Genomic DNA, 17,459 nt, shown 5'->3' with positions numbered 1-17,459 from the left:
GTAGGTGGTATACGACAGAGATAATCTTTCTGGTCATTTTGCACTTTCTGAATTAGGTTTTTGGTTTACAGACTTTTTCACCTACTTCAACATTACAAACCAATGTAATTTTCACAAACAGATGTCAGTCTTTGGGAGGATCCCCATTCTACTATTGTTCTATGAAAATTTACTCTTAACTGGTTAATTATGTTTTGTACCGCCATAGTTAAGTGACCACATTGTTTAATTTCAGTATAAAATTGAGGAACTCATCGCCTATGATTTCTAAGTTTATCACTTTAGTCAACTCTCCAAATTTTATGTCCTCTACTTATAGTTCTTTATCTCATCCAGAATTTTTTGTTGGTCTCTAATTTTAGTAATTATTAGTAATTAGTATTAGAATTAGTAATATTATCTGTGAAGTCTTCCTTTCTCATCATTAAAAGTTCTCATAAGGTTATGATTCTTTCCTTTAGTAATTCTATCATATGGTCAAATCCTTTAAAAATACTTCCAGATCACCAAAAGCTATATATAAATTAAATTTATGGTATTTTCTTGTATCACCATCCATTGTCAAAAGTCTGCATATAGCTCCCTCTTTAGAGCTTTTTTTGCAGTAGATTCACAGTCAAAGAAAGTAAACTGAAGAGCTCTTTTTTCCTTTAGCAGTCTTTCTCACTTTTTGGTTTGTATTGTTTTATTAGCTCCTAGTTCAGGCAACTTTGAGTCTGCACTTTTATGACCCTGATGTATTGCACACATTAGAGCTGTGTAACTCTTTTCATCCTGGGTATTTATTTCTGCTCCGTGAGCAACGAGGAGAGCAAGAGCCTAAGGGATGGCCTTCTAACGCTGCATACATGATTGGAGTCATACATTTTTTGCAGCAACATTTGGGTTAGCATTTTTTGAAAGTAGCAGTTGCACCTTCTTTAAAATCTGACCCTCAGAAGCACGTAAAGAACATGCAGCCATCAGAATAGTATATTGGTCCTTATCAAAACTTACGTTAGTCCCTCTGTCCAAGAAGATAGTCACCCCTCCACATTAGCAATACTAGCATTGTATGTAAGCAGAATCTATCTAAATTGAAGACTGGATTCCACACTCATTCCAGAATTTAGAAGTTCTTCAACCAATGAAATATCTTGAAATCAAAGTTTTCTTAAAGTTTCATCCTCCTTTTTTCAGTCAGTAATGAATCTTAATTGTCAAAGGTACCCGATTCCCAAGTCTCCAACATCCTAAAAAACTTTCAACAGACTCCACAATCCCTTTAAACTATTTTCTTGTTTCTCTTGTCCCTTTCTTAGTCACACTTTTAGAAAAAGCTGTCTAAACTTATTGCTTCCACTTCTCTCACTCCTGACCCATTTTCACCCTGGTCTGTGGTTGCATTACTTAGCTGAAACTTCTCTCTCCCATACTAACCAGTGATTAATTGTTACATCTGTTAATTGCCACATCTGATGGTCTTTTCTCAGTCTTCATCCTTGAATTCTGCTGCATTTGATACTCTTGACAGGGTAGCAGAATGAATCAGAAAGTGGTATCCAACAACAGTTTTTATGTGAAACACATTTGAAATAAAAATTGAAAGAGTTGAATTGAGGCACAGAAGACCAGTTGAGAGCATCAGGGATAACAATCATGACTTCAATCAAGGCAACAGTAGAAATAGATGTGGTTAAAATAGGTAAGCATGCAACATACATGTTTTTAAAGTATAGAAAATGAATGATTATTAACACCTAATATTATGCATAAAATGGCATAATTTTAAATACCTAAAGATATCTAGATACCTTCAAATATTTTAGATACTTAAACTAAATGCAAAATAATTACTTATAATTTTATTTAATTACGGAGAGAAATAGAAGCAAAAACATAATAATAGATGATTTCTGTGTTCCCCTTTCAGACCTAGATAAATGTAATAAAGAATAAACTAGTAAAACATTAAGGACTTGAAAAGATCTCTGAGGGTTAATGAATGGGAAAATAGAAAGGAATATACATATTTGTTAGAATGTAAAATCTCATAAACAAATGCAGAAAAGCAGAAATATTAAACAAATGCTTTACTGACAAAATGCACTAAAATGACAATCCAAAATGGACATTTGAAGAAAATATTCAAACTTGAATGGGGATTAAATAATTTAATCATGAAGTATATGTGGTTTAAAAAACAAATCATAGGAACAGAGAATTTCATCCAAGAAATGGCAGCAATGATACAGCATACCAAAACTTCTGGAATGCAGCCAAAACAGTGGTTAGGGAAAAATTTCTCTCTCTTAACACTTTCATTAACAAAAAAGAAAGAAATGATTGATGATGCAACTAAAAAATATAGAGAAGCAACAAATCACAAACCTGAACTAAACACTCCCCCAAAATTTCAGAAAATCAAAGGAGAGATAAATAAAATTGAAGTATAAAACATTAAACTAACAGAAGTAGATTTCTTTTTTAAAAACAAAACTATAACTGTTAAAAAAGTGTAATAAAAGAAGAGGCCAACCAAATTGCAGTGAAAAAGGAGAATTCATAACAAATGAAGAGAAAATAAAGGAAATTCTTAGAAACTACTTTGATTATTATGTGCTAGTAAAACTGATAACAACTGAAATGAATGAATATTTTTAAAAAATGCAAAACACTCAGATTCACAGAAAAGAGAGAGTTTAAATAGCCCAATCTCAGAAAAATAAATGAGACATAAATGAAGTCCTAAAAAAAAACCCCTAAGACTAGATGGATTTATAAGTAAATCCCATAAAACTTTCAAAGAACAACTCATTCCAATATTACATAAATTGTTTGCAAAAATGGGAAAAGAGAGGATCCTATCATTTTCTTTGTAACAAATATGGTCTTGCAGTTTAACCTGGGAAAGAGAAAGCAGAGAAAGAAAACATTAGAATAATATCTCTAATGAATAGTGATATAAAAATATTATATTAAAAAAGGAAAAAAACAGTAGCAACATATTAATCATATTATAAATAATGACTAGATTGGATTTATTCCAGGAATTCAGGGTTGATTCAGTGTTAGAAAAACTGTAAATATGATAGGCTATATTAGTTACAAAAAATTGATTTTTAAATTGCATCAGATGCAGAAAAAGTTCTTTACAAAATATAACGCTTGTTTCTGTTAAAAACATTAAAAAGCATAAAAAGAATTGGATATGTTGACATATTTGTAATTCTTACTAAAGGGCGGCTGAGACTGATGAATTGCTTAAGTTTAGGATTTCTGAATTGCAGTAGGAATAAAGCTGATCAATGTCTGCACTAAGTGTGGCACCAATATGATGACACCCCTCTCCTGTGGGAAGGACTACCAGGATAGGTAAGAAGGAGTGAACTGGTCCAAGTTGGAAATGCTGCCAATCAAAGCTATTTTGCTGATTATTAGAGGTATTAGTGAGTGACTGCCTCACTTCTTGCCTTGGCTGAGATAGGGAGGCCCAGTCTCAAAATAAACAAACTCACTCCCCAAAACATTGGAATAAATGAACTATTCCATAACATGGTACATAGTGTCTTATCCAAAACCAATAAGAGAAACAGGTCTTTCCAGTAAGAGGAGGTAAAGCAAGGATAGCATGTTCATTCCCAGCTCTATTATTTGTTATAGTTCTAGAAATGCTAGCTGTATTAACAGGACAAGGAAAAGAAATTGGGGAGATGACTATGAGCAAAGAGGCAGCAAATTGATCACTTTTGCAAATGATATGGTATATCTAAGAATACCTTAGCAACTCAGCTAAAATTAATTGAAATAATTAGTAACTTCAGCCAAGTAGTGGAATATAAAACGAAGCGTCAGACTTCACTATCCTTTATGTATTTACAGAAACCCCCAAACAAACAAAAACCACAACCCAGAACTCCCTAGCAGGAATAAATTAAAAATTAAATTAAAAAAATTTCTATTAAAAATGTTATGATATATATATATATAATGTTTGGGACTCCACTTTCCAAGGCACATAGAAGTTAGAAGAATACTACTACAAAACAGTCTTAACAGAAATAAAGTCAGATTTAGATAATTGAGGAGAAGTTAACTGTATAGTTTTACTATGCCAATAATAATATTACCTAAATTCATTTACAAATTCAATTATATACTAATCATTCCATCAAAAGGTTGTTTTATATAACTAGAAAAAAATACTGCACTTCATTTGAAAGAACGAAAGGTCTTGGATGTCAAGGGAAATAATAAAAAAAAAAAATAGAAAGGGGGGAGATCTACCACTACCTAATCTTAAACTATGAACCAGTAATTATTAGAAGTATTTGGTACTGTTTGAAAAATAGCAAATTGCATTAGTAGAAGAGATTAGGCATATAAGATTCTAGAATAAATGCACATAGTAGCTTAATGTTCGATAAACCCGAGCTCACCAATTATTTGGGTAAGAACTCATTCTTTGACAAAAAGTCCTGGGCAAACTGGAAAGTATTCTGACAGAAGTTAGGTTTAGATTAAAATCTCATGCTTTACACCACAGTAAGCTCCAAATGGATACATGACCTGGATCTAAAGAGTCATGTCATAAATAAGTTAGGGGAGTGAGAAAGGTGATACCTTTCTGTATTATCCTTTATGGATCAGGGAAGAGTTCTTAGCCAAAGGATAGCAAAAGTATGACAGCAGATAAAGTGAACAATTTTGATTTCATAAAATTGAAATGATTTTTGTATTTCCAAAAACCAGTATAATTAAAATCAGTGGAGAGACAGTTACATAGGAACATTCTTGCAGCAAATTCCTCTGATAGAGAGGTCTCCTATCCAAGATAAACAGAATTGTTTGGAAAATATAGAGAGGTAGCTCTGAAGTCAGAAGACCTTTGTTCAAGACCCACATCAGACACATACTGGCTGTGTGGCCCAGGGTGAATTACATCTCAATAATTTAGCCGACTGTCTATGACTATAAATTGAAGAGAAAGTGTCTGCCTTCATTGGTAATTTACTTACCTTGAAGTTCATTATATACTTATGAAATCACAGGTCTAGGCTCTATTCCCTGTTTTATATAAGAACAAGAACCATTCCTCAGTAGATTACATGGTCAAGTGATATTAACAGGTGTTCAAAAGAAGAGAGAGAGCTATCGAGAACCAGTGAAAAAAATGCTACAAATCAGACTAAAACAATTCAGCCTTCCTCTTCATACCCATCAGATTGACAAAGATCACAAAAAAAAAATGTGACTTGTTGGAAGGGTTGTAGGAGGTCAAACCCACTAATATGCTGTGAATTAATCCAGCCATTTTGGAAAGCAATTTGGAGCTATACCCCAAACTTCACTAAACTTGCACATAATAGGCACTATAGAAATGCTAGCTATTATTAATTATTATTATATGCTTTACTGTAGTGATGTCATTGCTAGGGATTTATTCCTAAGAAATCAAAGAAAGCAAAAGAATTTAAATGTGCAAAAATATGCATAACAGCATTTTTAGTTGTAACAAAAAAAATGAAACAGTGGCTGTCAAGCAGGCAGTTGGTGTATTACTGGACAAATTATAGGATGTGAATCTGATAGAGTATTTATGCAATGAACAGTTTAGGAAGACTTATATGAACTGATTTAGAATGAAATGGGCAAAAACCAGCTGAACAATTTATCTAATGACTCAACATTTCCATTTATTTATTTATTTATTTTTAGGTTTTGACATTCATTTCCACAAAATTTTGAGTTCCAGTTTTTCTTCCCACTCTCCCCTCCCCCCACCCCATAATACCTTGCATTCTGATTAACCCTTCCCTCAATGTACCCTCCTTTCTATCACACTCCACCCTCCCCTTATCCCCATCTTATTTCTTTTCTTGTAGGGCAAGATAAATTTCTATACCCTGTTACCTGTATTATTTCCCAGTTATATGCAATAATAATTCTCAACATTCATTTCTAATACTTTGAATTCCAACTTCTCTCCCTCCCTCCCTCCCCATCCCCACTGAGAAGGCAAGCAGTTTAATAAAGGCTATATATGTGTCATTTTGCAAAAGACTTCCATAATAGTTATGTTGTGTAAGATTAACTATATTGCCCTCCATCCTACCCATTCCTCCCCTTTTTTTTCTCTCATTTGACCTTGTCCCTTCCCAAAAGTGTTTACTCCCTTCTCCCATTTGCCCTCCCTTCTGTCATCCCCCTCACCCCACTTGTCCCCTTCTCCCCTACTTTCCTGTAGTGTAAGATATATTTTCATACCAAATTTAGTGAGCTTGTTATTCCCTCCTTAAGTCATATGTGAAGAGAGTAAGCTTCCCTTTTTCCCTCTCACCTTCTCCCTCTTCTCCTCCATTAACAAGATTTTTCTTATCTCTTTTATGAGTGATAACCTGCCGCATTCCATTTCTTCCTTTCTCCTCTCAGTATTTTCTTCTCTCATCCCTTAATTTTATTTTCTTATGGATATCATCTCTTCTGATTCAACTTAAGCTGTATTCTCTGTCTATATATGTGTGTGTTTGTGTGTGTATGTGTGTGTATGTGTGTATAATCCCTCCACCTACCCAAATACTGAGAAAAGTCTCAAGAGTTACAAATATGATCTTTCCATGTAGGAATATAAGCAGTTCAGCTTTAGAAAGTCCTTTATGATTTCTTTTTCCTGTTCACCTTTTCATGCTTCTCTTGATTCTTGTGTTTGAAAGTCAAATTTTCTATTCAATTCTGATCTTTTCATCAAGAATGCTTGGAAGTCCTCTATATCATTTTATGACCATTTTTTCCCCTGAAGTATTATCCTCAGTTTTGCTGGGTAAGTGATTCTTGGTTTTAATCCCAGTTCCTTTGACTTCTGGAATATCCTATTCCAAGCCCTTCAATCCCTTAACGTAGAAACTACCAGATCCTGTGTTATCCTGATTGTATTTCCACAATATTTGAATTGTTTCTTTCTAGCTGCTTGCAATATTTTCTCCTTGACCTGGGAACTTGAAATTTAGCCACAATGTTCTAAGAGTTTCTCTTTTTGGGTCTCTTTCAGGAGGTGATGGGTAGATTCTTTCAATATTTATTTTGCCCTCTGGTTCTAGAATATCAGGGCAGTTTTCCTTGATAATTTCTTGGAAGACAATGTCTAGGCTCTTTTTTTTGATCTTGGCTTTCAGATAGTCCCATAATTTTTAAATTGTCTCTCCTGGATCTGTTTTCCAGGTCAGTTGTTTTTCCAGTGAGATGTTTCACATTATCTTCTATTTTTTCAATTTTTTTGGTTTTGTTTTCTAACTTCTTGATTTATCTCATAGTCATTAGCTTCCTTGAACTCTACTCTCTCTTTTAAAGAACTATTTTGTTCAGTGAGCTTTTGAACCTTCTTTTCCATTTGGCTAATTCTGTTATTTAAAGCCTCCTTCTCCTCACTGGCTTTTTTGACCTCTTTTGCCAATTGAGTTAGCCTCTTTTTAAAGGTGTTATTTTCCTCAGCATTTTTTTGGTTCTCCTTTAGCAAGCTGCTGACTCGCCTTTCAAGCTCTTCTATGGCCTGGGCCCATTTCATTTTCATTTTGGAGGTACTCGAGGCAGAGGCCTTGACTTCCTCTGACAGTATGCCTTGTTCTTCCTTGTCCGAAAAAATGGAAGGAAATACCTGTTCACCGAGAAAGTAACCTTCTATGGTCTTATTTTTTTTCCCCTTTTTTGGGCATTTTTTTTTCTAGCCAGTTACTTGACTTCTGAATCCTTTGTCAAGAGGAGGGTCCTAGTGCTCCTCCTCCCCCCAGTGTCATGCTCAAGGCTGAGATTCAGATCAGCTGCTCAATTCCCCCAAGGGCTTTGGGTGGGGGCGGGGCTGTCACTGAGGACTAAGGTTCAGATCAACTGAAGTTAAAGCCCCAGAGGCTTTAAGCTGAGCTGCCTGGACAGCAGACCCAGGCTGCTTCCACAGTCACTGTAGCCACCTGCCTCCTGCTGCTGCTGCTGCCACTGCCTCTGCAGCCACTCCTGTGGGGACCCCATTCCCCTCTTGCCCAGCTGGGAAAGCCCTCCCACACTGACCTTTGGAGCTTTCTTTGTCGCTTGTGGGTTGAGGGATCTGGGATCCTCCCTTCTGGGAATTCTGTCCTGGAAGTCTGTTCAGGTCCTGTACCTCCCAGTGCTGCCACCAGGGCTGGGCTCAGCTCCGCTCAGTGTCCTGTGAGATAGACCTTTCCTGTCAGCCTTCCAGGTTACCTTTGACTGGAAACCTCTTTCACTCTGTTGTTCTGTGGCTTCTGCTGCTCTAGAATTTGTTGAGAGTCATTTTTTACAGGTATTTTGTGAGATGTTGGGGAAGTACTAGAGTATATGTATCTTTCTACTCCACTATCTTGGCTCCACCCCATGACTCAGCATTTTTAAAGAAAAAACAACTTTGAAAGACTTAAGAATTCAGAGCAGTGCAATTTGATCACAACTCCAGAATACCAGTAGTGAAACGTGGTCCTTTGACAGCGAGGCAATAGATGAGAGGTGCAGAAGAAAGCTTATGTTTTCAGATATGGCCAGTGCCACACAATTCATTTTGTTTGTGTTTGTTCAGTATAAGCGAAGGCTTGTGAGTTGGTGGGTTTTTTTTTTTTTAATGGTGAGGGAGTAATGGGGAGTTGGGAGATACAATGACTAGTTGCCAAAAAGAGAAGAAAAGAAAAAAGAAAACATTACTGAAACAATTTAAAAATGCACAGAAAAGAAGGGAATAGAAAGTTCAGAGTGAGACACAGATAAGCTGGTCTACTTGGACTTAAAGTGTTCAATTTGTAATGTACTTTAAAAAACCCCTATAAAGAGTCATAGATTCATTTACAATATTGTTTACTGTTCTTTATATTGAAGTATTCCTTTGTCAAATTTGTAAAAGTAAAACTTCCCTTCTGATTCTCCCTTGGAAGGACAAATACTGAAGCTGAAGCTTAAGTACTTTGCTCGCAAAGTGAGGTCAGAACTTAAAGACTTTCATGCTGGGAAAGTTGAAGTCAAAAGGAGAAGGGAGAGGATGAGATAGGATAGATATTGTCGTGGAAGCAACCAGTATGAGCTTGGACAGACTTTGAGAGGTAGTGGAGGACAGTAGCCTACCTTCCATAGGGACACAAAGAGTTGAACATGACTGACAATAACCTTGAAGAATTGTGAGGAAATTTTTTTGTGTGTGTACACATATAAAATTTTATAAATATGAACATTATGAGTTGATACTCATAATGTTGAATTTTAATCATTAAGAAAAGTTTGCGTTGTGCTTAGCATCTGCTCTTTAAAAAGACTGGGAAGTAGTTATATGTTTTAGGAGTTTCATAAAAATGTTTGAAATACAAATTTCGGTGCTTGCAGGGAGGTACCTTCAAGTTTTAGGCAGTGTGGCTGTTACTGTGTACAGTATTCTCCTGGTTCTGTTCATTTCACTAAGCATCAGTTCATAAAAGTCTTTCCAGGTTTTTCTGAAGTCTGCCTGCTTATCATTTCTTTAGGCACAATAGTATTCATTACATTCATATACCACAACTTGTTTAGCCATTCCCCAATTTATGGATATCCTCTCAATTTCCAATTCTTTTCCACCACAAAAAGAGCTGCCATAAGTATTTTTGTACATATGGGTCCTTCTCTTGTTTTTATGATCTTTTTGGGATACAGCCCTAGAAGTGGTGTTGCTCGGTCAGAGGGTATGCGCAGTTTTGTAGCCCTTTGGGCACAGTTCCAAATTGCTTTCTAGAATGGTTGGATCAGTTCACAACTCCACCAGCAATGCATTAGTGTTCCAACTCTCCCACATCTTCTCCAACATTTATCATCTTCCTGTTTTGTCATGTTAGCCAATCTGGTAGGTGTGATGTGGTACCTTATAGTTTTTTGATTTAGTAGCGTTTCTCTAATCAGTAGTGATTTAGAGCATTTTTTCATATGACTATAAATAGCTTTCTTTCTCTGAAAAGTGCCTATTCATATCTTTTGACCATTTATCAATTGGGGAATGACTTGTATTTTTGTAAATTTGACTCAGTTCTCTATGTATTTTAGAAATGAAACTTTCATCAGACACTGGCAGCTTTCTGCTTCCTTTCTAATCTTTATTGCATTGGCTTTGTTTATGCAAAACCTTTTTAATTTAATGTAATCAAAATCTTCCATTTTGTATTTCATAGGATTCTCTATCTTTTGTCTGGTCATGAATTTCTTCCCTTCTCCAGAGATAATATAAATTTAAATATTTATATTCGAACCATTTGGACTTTATCTTGGTGTAGGGTGTAAGGTGTTGGTTTGTGCCTGCTTTCTGCCACACTGTTTTCCAGTTTTCCTAGCAGTTTTTGTTAAATAGTTAAGTTCTTATCTCAGAAGCTGGAGTCTTTGGATTTATCAAATAGTAGATTGCTGTAGTCATTAACTGTTGTGTCTTGCGTACCTAACCTATTCTACTGATGTACCGTTCTCTTAGCCAGTAGCAAGTAGTTTTGATGATTGCTGCTTTATAATACAGTTTAAGATCTGGTGTAGCTAGGCCACAGGAGAAGAAATTCTGAAACAAATGACTCATTTTTGTTTGGTTTTGATAATGCCTGTGTTTATTTTTTATTATGATGTGTTAAGTCTTATATTTTATCATCATAGGTAAGTGGAACCATCTAAGTAAAACAATGATACAGCTTTTAATTCTTAAGAATAGAGATGGTGTGCTTTTAAAATTAACCAAAATCTCTTTTCTCCTTCCCCCTTCCCCCCTGTCACAACCAACTGAAAAGAAAAAAGAAAAACAATCCCTGTAACAAATATGTAGTGAAGCAAAACAAATTTCTCCATTAGCAGTGTAATGGTGTTCTTCTGTAAACAATTTGTTCTCTGAAGTTGGTTTATAAATTTTGAACAGGAATAAACTTTATTTTTCTCTTTACTTGTGGTATGTCCCATTAGTAGGCTTATTTTCTGATTCTTGTTCACAGGCAATACAGGAAGAAGATACTGGCTTCATCAGTGAGTCATTGGAAGATGTGGAAGAAAAACTCAGTCCAGTTGTAGAAGAAAATAGTGTAGCACCAGTTAAAAAACAGGGGCCTAGTTTACACAATTGGAGCACTGACTGGAGCTTTTGGGTAACTCAGCAATTTTTCCCGTATCTTACTATTATTTGCTCGTAACTTTTCATCTTTAGATAGAAGTTTATGTAGTATTCCTTTGTGGGTTCACTGCATTAATTTCCAGAGCAATAATCTTTACTACTATTCTTTGACCACTAGACTGTGCTGTTGTCTACCTTGATATTACTGGAAATCATCTGCTTAAATTTCCTTTCAGGGAAACCATATACCACAGTGCAGTAATCTTGATATGCTGTCATTTTCTGCATGTACCAGAATTGAAATTTGTGTCCGTAATACATTTCTCCATGGTATTAGGAAGAAACTTATTTTAAATAGTCCACTTGATTTTGAAAGGATTTCTTAAAAAGAGTATGTACTTGTATTTAATTTTGGCTAATATATAACATTTATAAAAGAGAGGTTTGAAGTTAGGAGTTTCAGATTCTGTTTGCATGGCACAGACACAGTTGCATAACCTTGAAGTGCATACCTCTGGTTTTTCTCTCAGTGGTAAAATGAGAATACTGCTTGTTGGTTAGATGCATTGAAATCTTCCCCATTAGATTCTGTCTGGAGGTACAAAATGTGGTGGCTATTCATATTGTTACTTATTGTTATAATGGATTCATTACTTACTTTCCTCTACCAGTACTTTTGGTGGTTTTGAAATAGTAGGTTAAAAACCTGTTTGAACACATTTTTCTTGAGAGTCATTTTTTACATGTATTTTGTGGGCTGTGGGGGAAGCACTGGAGTATATGCATTTTTCTACTCTGCCATCTTGGCCCCACCCCCCTTGAACATATTTTTAATGCAGATTATACACATACAAATTATATATCATTATGAAGCAAACACTTTTTTGTGTTAAAGCATAAAGGGAAGGTTGTGTCCAACTCTTCATGACTCCATGCACCAAAGCAGGCCAGGCTTTCTGTTCTCCACTATCTCCCGAAGTCTATCCAAGCTTATATTTGTTGCTTCCATGACACTATGTATCCATTTCATCTTCTACCATCCCCTTTTCCTTTTGTCTTTAGTCTTTCCCAGCATAAGAGTGTTTTCCAGTGAGTACTGTCTTCTTATTATGTGGCCAAAATATTTCAGCTTCAGTATTTGTCTTTCCAGTGAATGATCTAGAATTAATTTCTGTACTGTTGTTCATTTTTGTTTTTATATCTACCTCCTAGAGGTATACTTTGTTCATTGTAGATGTTGAATTGATCAGACATAGTCTTTTAGGTATAATGTATACTTAATGATAGGATTTATTACATAATCTGGAAAGACTAAGAAAGTGAAAAGTCACATCGTGAATAGGACTAAGAAGTAAAGATTGGCCTGTATCTATGCACAGTTACAACTTCAGTTTATTGAAATATTTGTTATGATGTTGTACCTTTAAATGACTGTGAGCTAACTTCTTATTCCCCAGGAGGCTCCCAATTCTGAGGTAAAACTTTGAATTATATAATAATGATGTAAAATAGTCACTAATCTTAAAAGTCATTTCAACTGTCTTTTTTCATTATAGTTTTTCTGTTTGTTTTTAGAATAATTGTCTTACTATTTTGTCCCCCATCTTGGAAATTGTCAGTGTTTTTACAGTCTGTATTTTATTTTAATTATTATATTTTTTTGACATTTATTTTAAAAATTTTGAGTTTCCAATTCTCTCTTCTCTAGCCACGCCTTCACTCATTGAGAAGGGAGGCAGTATGATATCAGTTATTCATTTGAAGTCATGCTAAACATTTCTGTATTAGTCATATTGCAAAAAAAAAGGCATGAAAATTTCAGTAAATGAAAAAAGTTATGTTTCAGTCTGCACTCAGTTAATCATTTCTTTCTCTAGATATAAAGGTTTCTTCTTTGTGAGTCTTTTGGAATTTTCTTGTATCCCTTGTATTGATTAAAGTAGCTAAATCTTTCACAGTTTTTGATCATCATTACACTATTTACAGCCTGTATTTTAAATGTACAATGTCAACAGCCTAAGTTCAAAGGACTGCCAGCAGGGCTAAGCAATGTCCATGGATGCTGCTGATAGAACTAAGCAAGAGGAAAAACAAAATAGAAAGAAAGAAGCAAATGCCTGGCACTTTTGTGTTGGGCAGTTCTCTCAAGTGAGAGGAATGGGGCCTCCCTCTTGGAGAGGCAGACCAGTTATCAGGAGTCTGATAACTGTGAGTCAAAGATAGGAGGCCCAACTGAAAACACAGAAATGTATTAGCATACTAAGGAAGAGTGTTTTTCATGGTAATGGCTTTAGCTTCCTAAGGTACAGATTTGATTTTTATAACTTTTTAGATTCACTTAGAGTACATAGCCAATCAGCATTCAGCAATAACTGAGGATAGATAAGTAAAACATTTCACAGGAGACATAGAGTTAGAGAAAGTGGGATCATTCAAGGGAGAAATTGTTATCAGAATAATAAAACATGCTCTGTTTAAGGGGAGGTGACGAAATACTTGTACAATTGTGAAAAAGTCCCTTCAAGACAAGACTGCAGGGTTGAGATAAACATTTACATGAGATTGCAGGTATCACTTATTAAAAGACAGGCATTTGTTACATTAGTAATATCTGCTTTACTGTGTTCTTGCATAGTTAGATTCTGTTTTTCCTTTAGGAGTGGTTGAGTATTTTCCAATATTACACCACCAGCTAGTTGGGGAATTTCTACATTGTTAATCCAGTGAGATAATTGTATTTTTCTCCTGTATTAGGCACTTAATAAATGCTTGCTACTTGATGAGAAAAAAGAGGGAGAAAAAAACAAAAGAAAGTATTCTCTATGATGGAAAATAATTTAATCTTACCAGTGGTTTCCTTAGGTGTCACTCAGTTGTAATAATACGTTGAATTACTGAACTTGTAATTGCCTATCCTTGGAGAAGCAACATCTTCTCCATTTTTATACTTATTGTTATTGTTTTGCTTTGAAAAAATTCAGATTTATTGTGATAGTTTGAGGATCTCAGAGTTACTTTCCTTGCTACAACCTTGTGAATAGTAGTGCAAGTACTATCATCCTTAAGGAAACTGAGACTGAAAGAGGTTAAGTGACTTGCCTCAAGGTCACAGAACTAGTAAGTGTTGGAGCTAGAATTTAAGTTGTGGTCACTTGACTCCAAAGTCTTTCCAATACTACACCAGGTTGGACAGAAACACTTTACTTGTACAAAGGTTTCTCATTTTGTAACCTCAGGTGGTATGCAGATGGGAGCTCTGAGATAGCTTTGGAAAGGCCTCTATCAGTTAAAGTAGATATTACAAGTACATGTTGATGTTCTTGTTATTTATTCCTAGGAAAGCCACATAGAATCCATTTCTTCTTATTTAAGTATGTTTATTACAAGTTTGCATATTTTATTTCTTACCCTGTAGCAGAAGAAAAGTAAGTTAATATTGGAGGAGGAAAAGATAAGCCGCTGGAGGCAGGTACAATAATAGCCACAAGAATTGACCATTTATAGCAAGGGAGAACATGCTTAACAAACAATAAAAAGCAGACATGACATAAAAAGAGCTGTAACCTGAATTTGAGTTAGCTTAGGAATTCAGCAGGTAAATGAGGAGGACATTCTATGTATAGGAAGCAGTGTGAATGAAGTCCGGGAAGTGTGAATTACAGTGTATTGGGAAGAATGTGAGTACTCCCATTTGGTTAGAGTGGTTTACATTTTTTTCACAATTCGGAGTTTGAAGGCTTCTGATAAGCCTATCAAATGGTCTATCCAACCCAGAACAGGGTACATGCAAGCAAGAACCACTGTGTTTAATGAGGTTGGGAAAGTTGGATGGTATCAGATTGTTGAGGGCCTTGAATGCCAGCCTGAAGAGTTTGAACTTTACATGGTAGGCAGTACCATGGTAGGGAGCCAGTAAAGATTTTTTTGAGCAAAGGTGTTTGATGTGACATCTATGCCTGAAAGATTACTCTGGCAGCACCCTAGAGGGGACAGTGTGTGAGGAGGCTTTTATAATAGTGAGTAGTGAAGAAGGCAATAAAGGGTGGTCACAGTTGGGGTAAGTGAATGAGAGATGTTACAGAGATGGAATTGTTAGGACTTAATAAGAGATTAGATATGGGTTGGGCTTTTTTTGTTTATTTGTTTTTTGAGTCTTTAATATTTTGTATTTTTTTCCCAATACATGTAAAAACAATTTTTAACGTTCATATTTTAAAATTTTGTGTTCCAAATTCTCTCCCTTCCTCCTTCCTCTTCCCACTCATTGAGCAAGCAAACAATTTGATATAGTTTATACATGCACAGTGATGCAAAGCATTTCGATATTATTCATGTTGTGAAAGGGAACAAGACCAAAAAAAACCCCAAGAAAAATAAAGAAATAAAGAAAGTTTGATCTGCGTTCTCTGGAGATGGATAGCATTTTTCATCATAAATTCTCCAGAATTGCCTCTTGCTGAGAATAGCTAAATCAGCTAAAGTTGATCATCTTACAAGATTGCTGTAATTGCATACAGTGTTCTCCTGGTTTTGCTTGTCTAACTTTGCATCAGTTCATGTGAGTCTTCCCAGGTTTCTCTGGGAGCATCCTGCTCATCATTTCTATACAACAACAGCTGTTCACTAGTTGATGGACATGCCCTCAATTTCCAATTCTTTGCCACCACAGAAAGAGCTGAAATAAATATTTTTGTACATTTAGGTAGTCTTCCTTTTCTCTTTTTATCTGTTTGGGATACAGACCCAATAGTGGTCCATATTGCTGGGTCATAGGGTATGAGTAGGGTTTTATAGCCCTGTAGTTCCAAATTGCTTTCCCAGAATGGGTGAATCAATTCACTACTCTAGCAACAGTGCATTACTGGCTCAATTTTCCCACATCTCCTCCAACATTTGTCATTTTCCTTTTTTGGGTCATATTAGTCAGTCTGATAGGTGTAGGGTGGTACTTCAGTGTTGTTTTAATTTGCATTTCTCTAATCAATAGTAATTTAGAGCATTTTTCCCATATGACTATAGATTGCTTTGATTACTTTGTCTTAAAACTGCCTGTTCATTTCCTTTAACCATTTATCAACTGGGGAGTACCTCATATTTTTATAAATTTGACTCATTTCTCTGTATATTTGAGAAGTAAGGCCTTTATCAGAGATACTTGCTGTAAATTTTTTTCACAGTCATGATTTCTGTGTATTTCCCTCCGTCTTGTTTTTCCCCGTTTACCCTACTCTCTCTTTTCACCCTCTCTATCCTCAAAAGCATTTTGCTTCTGACTTTTTTACCTCTCCCAATCTGCTGTCCCTTCTATCTCTCCCCTCTTCCCCCTTCTCTTATCCCCTCCCCTTCTACTTTCCTGTAGGGTAAGATTGAGTTCTATACCCAGCTGAGTGAGTGTGTGTGTATGTTATTCTCTATCTGAGCCAATTCCAAGGAAAGTAATATTCAAGCACTCCCTTCCCATGTCCCCCATCTTCCCCTCCACTATAAAAGCTTTTGAAAGGCTCTTTTATGTGAGATAATTTACCCCATTCTACCTCTCCCTTCCTCATTCTCCCAGTGCATTCCTCTTTTTTACCTCTTAATTTAGTATTTTTTAGATATCATCCCATCATATTCAACTTGCACCCATGCCCGCTATCTACGAATACTACTTCTAACTGCCCTAATAATGAGAAAGTTCTTAGGAGTTACAATTATCATCTTCCCATGTAGGAATGTTAACAGTTTAATATTATTGAATTCCTTATAATTTCTCTTTCCTGTTTACCTTTTTTTTGCCTCTCTTGAATCTTATATTTGAAAGTCAAATTTTCTATTCAGCTTTCGTTATTTCATCAGGAATGCTTGAAAATCCTCCTTTACTGAATGTCTATTTTTTTTCCCCTGAAGAATTATACTCAGTTTTGCTGGGTAGGTAGGTGATTATTGTTTATAATCCTAACTCCTATGCCTTCTGGAATATCATATTCCAAGCCCTCCAGTCCTTTGATGTCAAAGATGCTACATCTTGTGTTATTCTGACTGTGGCTGTTTCTTTCTGGCTGCTTGCAATATTTTTTTTCTTGATTTGGGAGCTCTAGAATTTGGCTATAATATTCCTGGGAGTTTTCATTTTGAGATATCTTTCATGAGGTAATCTGTAGATTCTATCAGTGTCCATTTTACCCTCTGGTTCTAGAATAGCTGGGCAATTTTCCTTGATTAATTTCTTGAAGGATGATGTCTAGGCTCCTTTTCTGATCCTGGATTTCAGGTAGTCCAATAATTCTTAATCTATTTTTGATCTATTTTTCAGGTCAGTTATTTTTCCAATAAAATTTTCACATTTTCTTCTATTTTTTCATTCTGTTTTGTTTTATTGTTTCTTGATGTCTTATAGAGTCAT

At 35.4% G+C, this 17,459-nt stretch overlaps 1 protein-coding gene and 1 pseudogene across 4 annotated transcripts in view; one reads left to right on the top strand and one right to left on the bottom strand.

Moving 5' to 3' along the window:
* Positions 1 to 17,459, top strand: part of GRAMD1C (GRAM domain containing 1C) — a 145,122-nt gene that overhangs the window by 8,483 nt on the left and 119,180 nt on the right. For 2 of the 4 annotated variants that reach the window (XM_072613959.1, XM_072613958.1), the window contains exon 2: positions 10,959 to 11,108. The exons of 1 other annotated variant lie outside the window; for it this stretch is intronic. In XM_072613959.1, coding sequence (XP_072470060.1) covers positions 10,959 to 11,108 — 150 coding nt within the window. Of the gene's footprint in view, positions 1 to 10,958; positions 11,109 to 11,252; positions 11,328 to 17,459 lie in introns of all 4 variants that reach the window. One more of the 4 variants, XM_072613962.1, reaches the window with a different exon arrangement.
* LOC140503338 (ankyrin repeat, SAM and basic leucine zipper domain-containing protein 1-like) lies at positions 282 to 7,998 on the bottom strand (annotated as a pseudogene).

Source organism: Notamacropus eugenii, chromosome 5 (assembly GCF_028372415.1).
Source record: "Notamacropus eugenii isolate mMacEug1 chromosome 5, mMacEug1.pri_v2, whole genome shotgun sequence".
Classification (NCBI taxonomy): domain Eukaryota; kingdom Metazoa; phylum Chordata; class Mammalia; order Diprotodontia; family Macropodidae; genus Notamacropus; species Notamacropus eugenii.
This window is presented reverse-complemented; position numbering and strand designations above follow the sequence as displayed.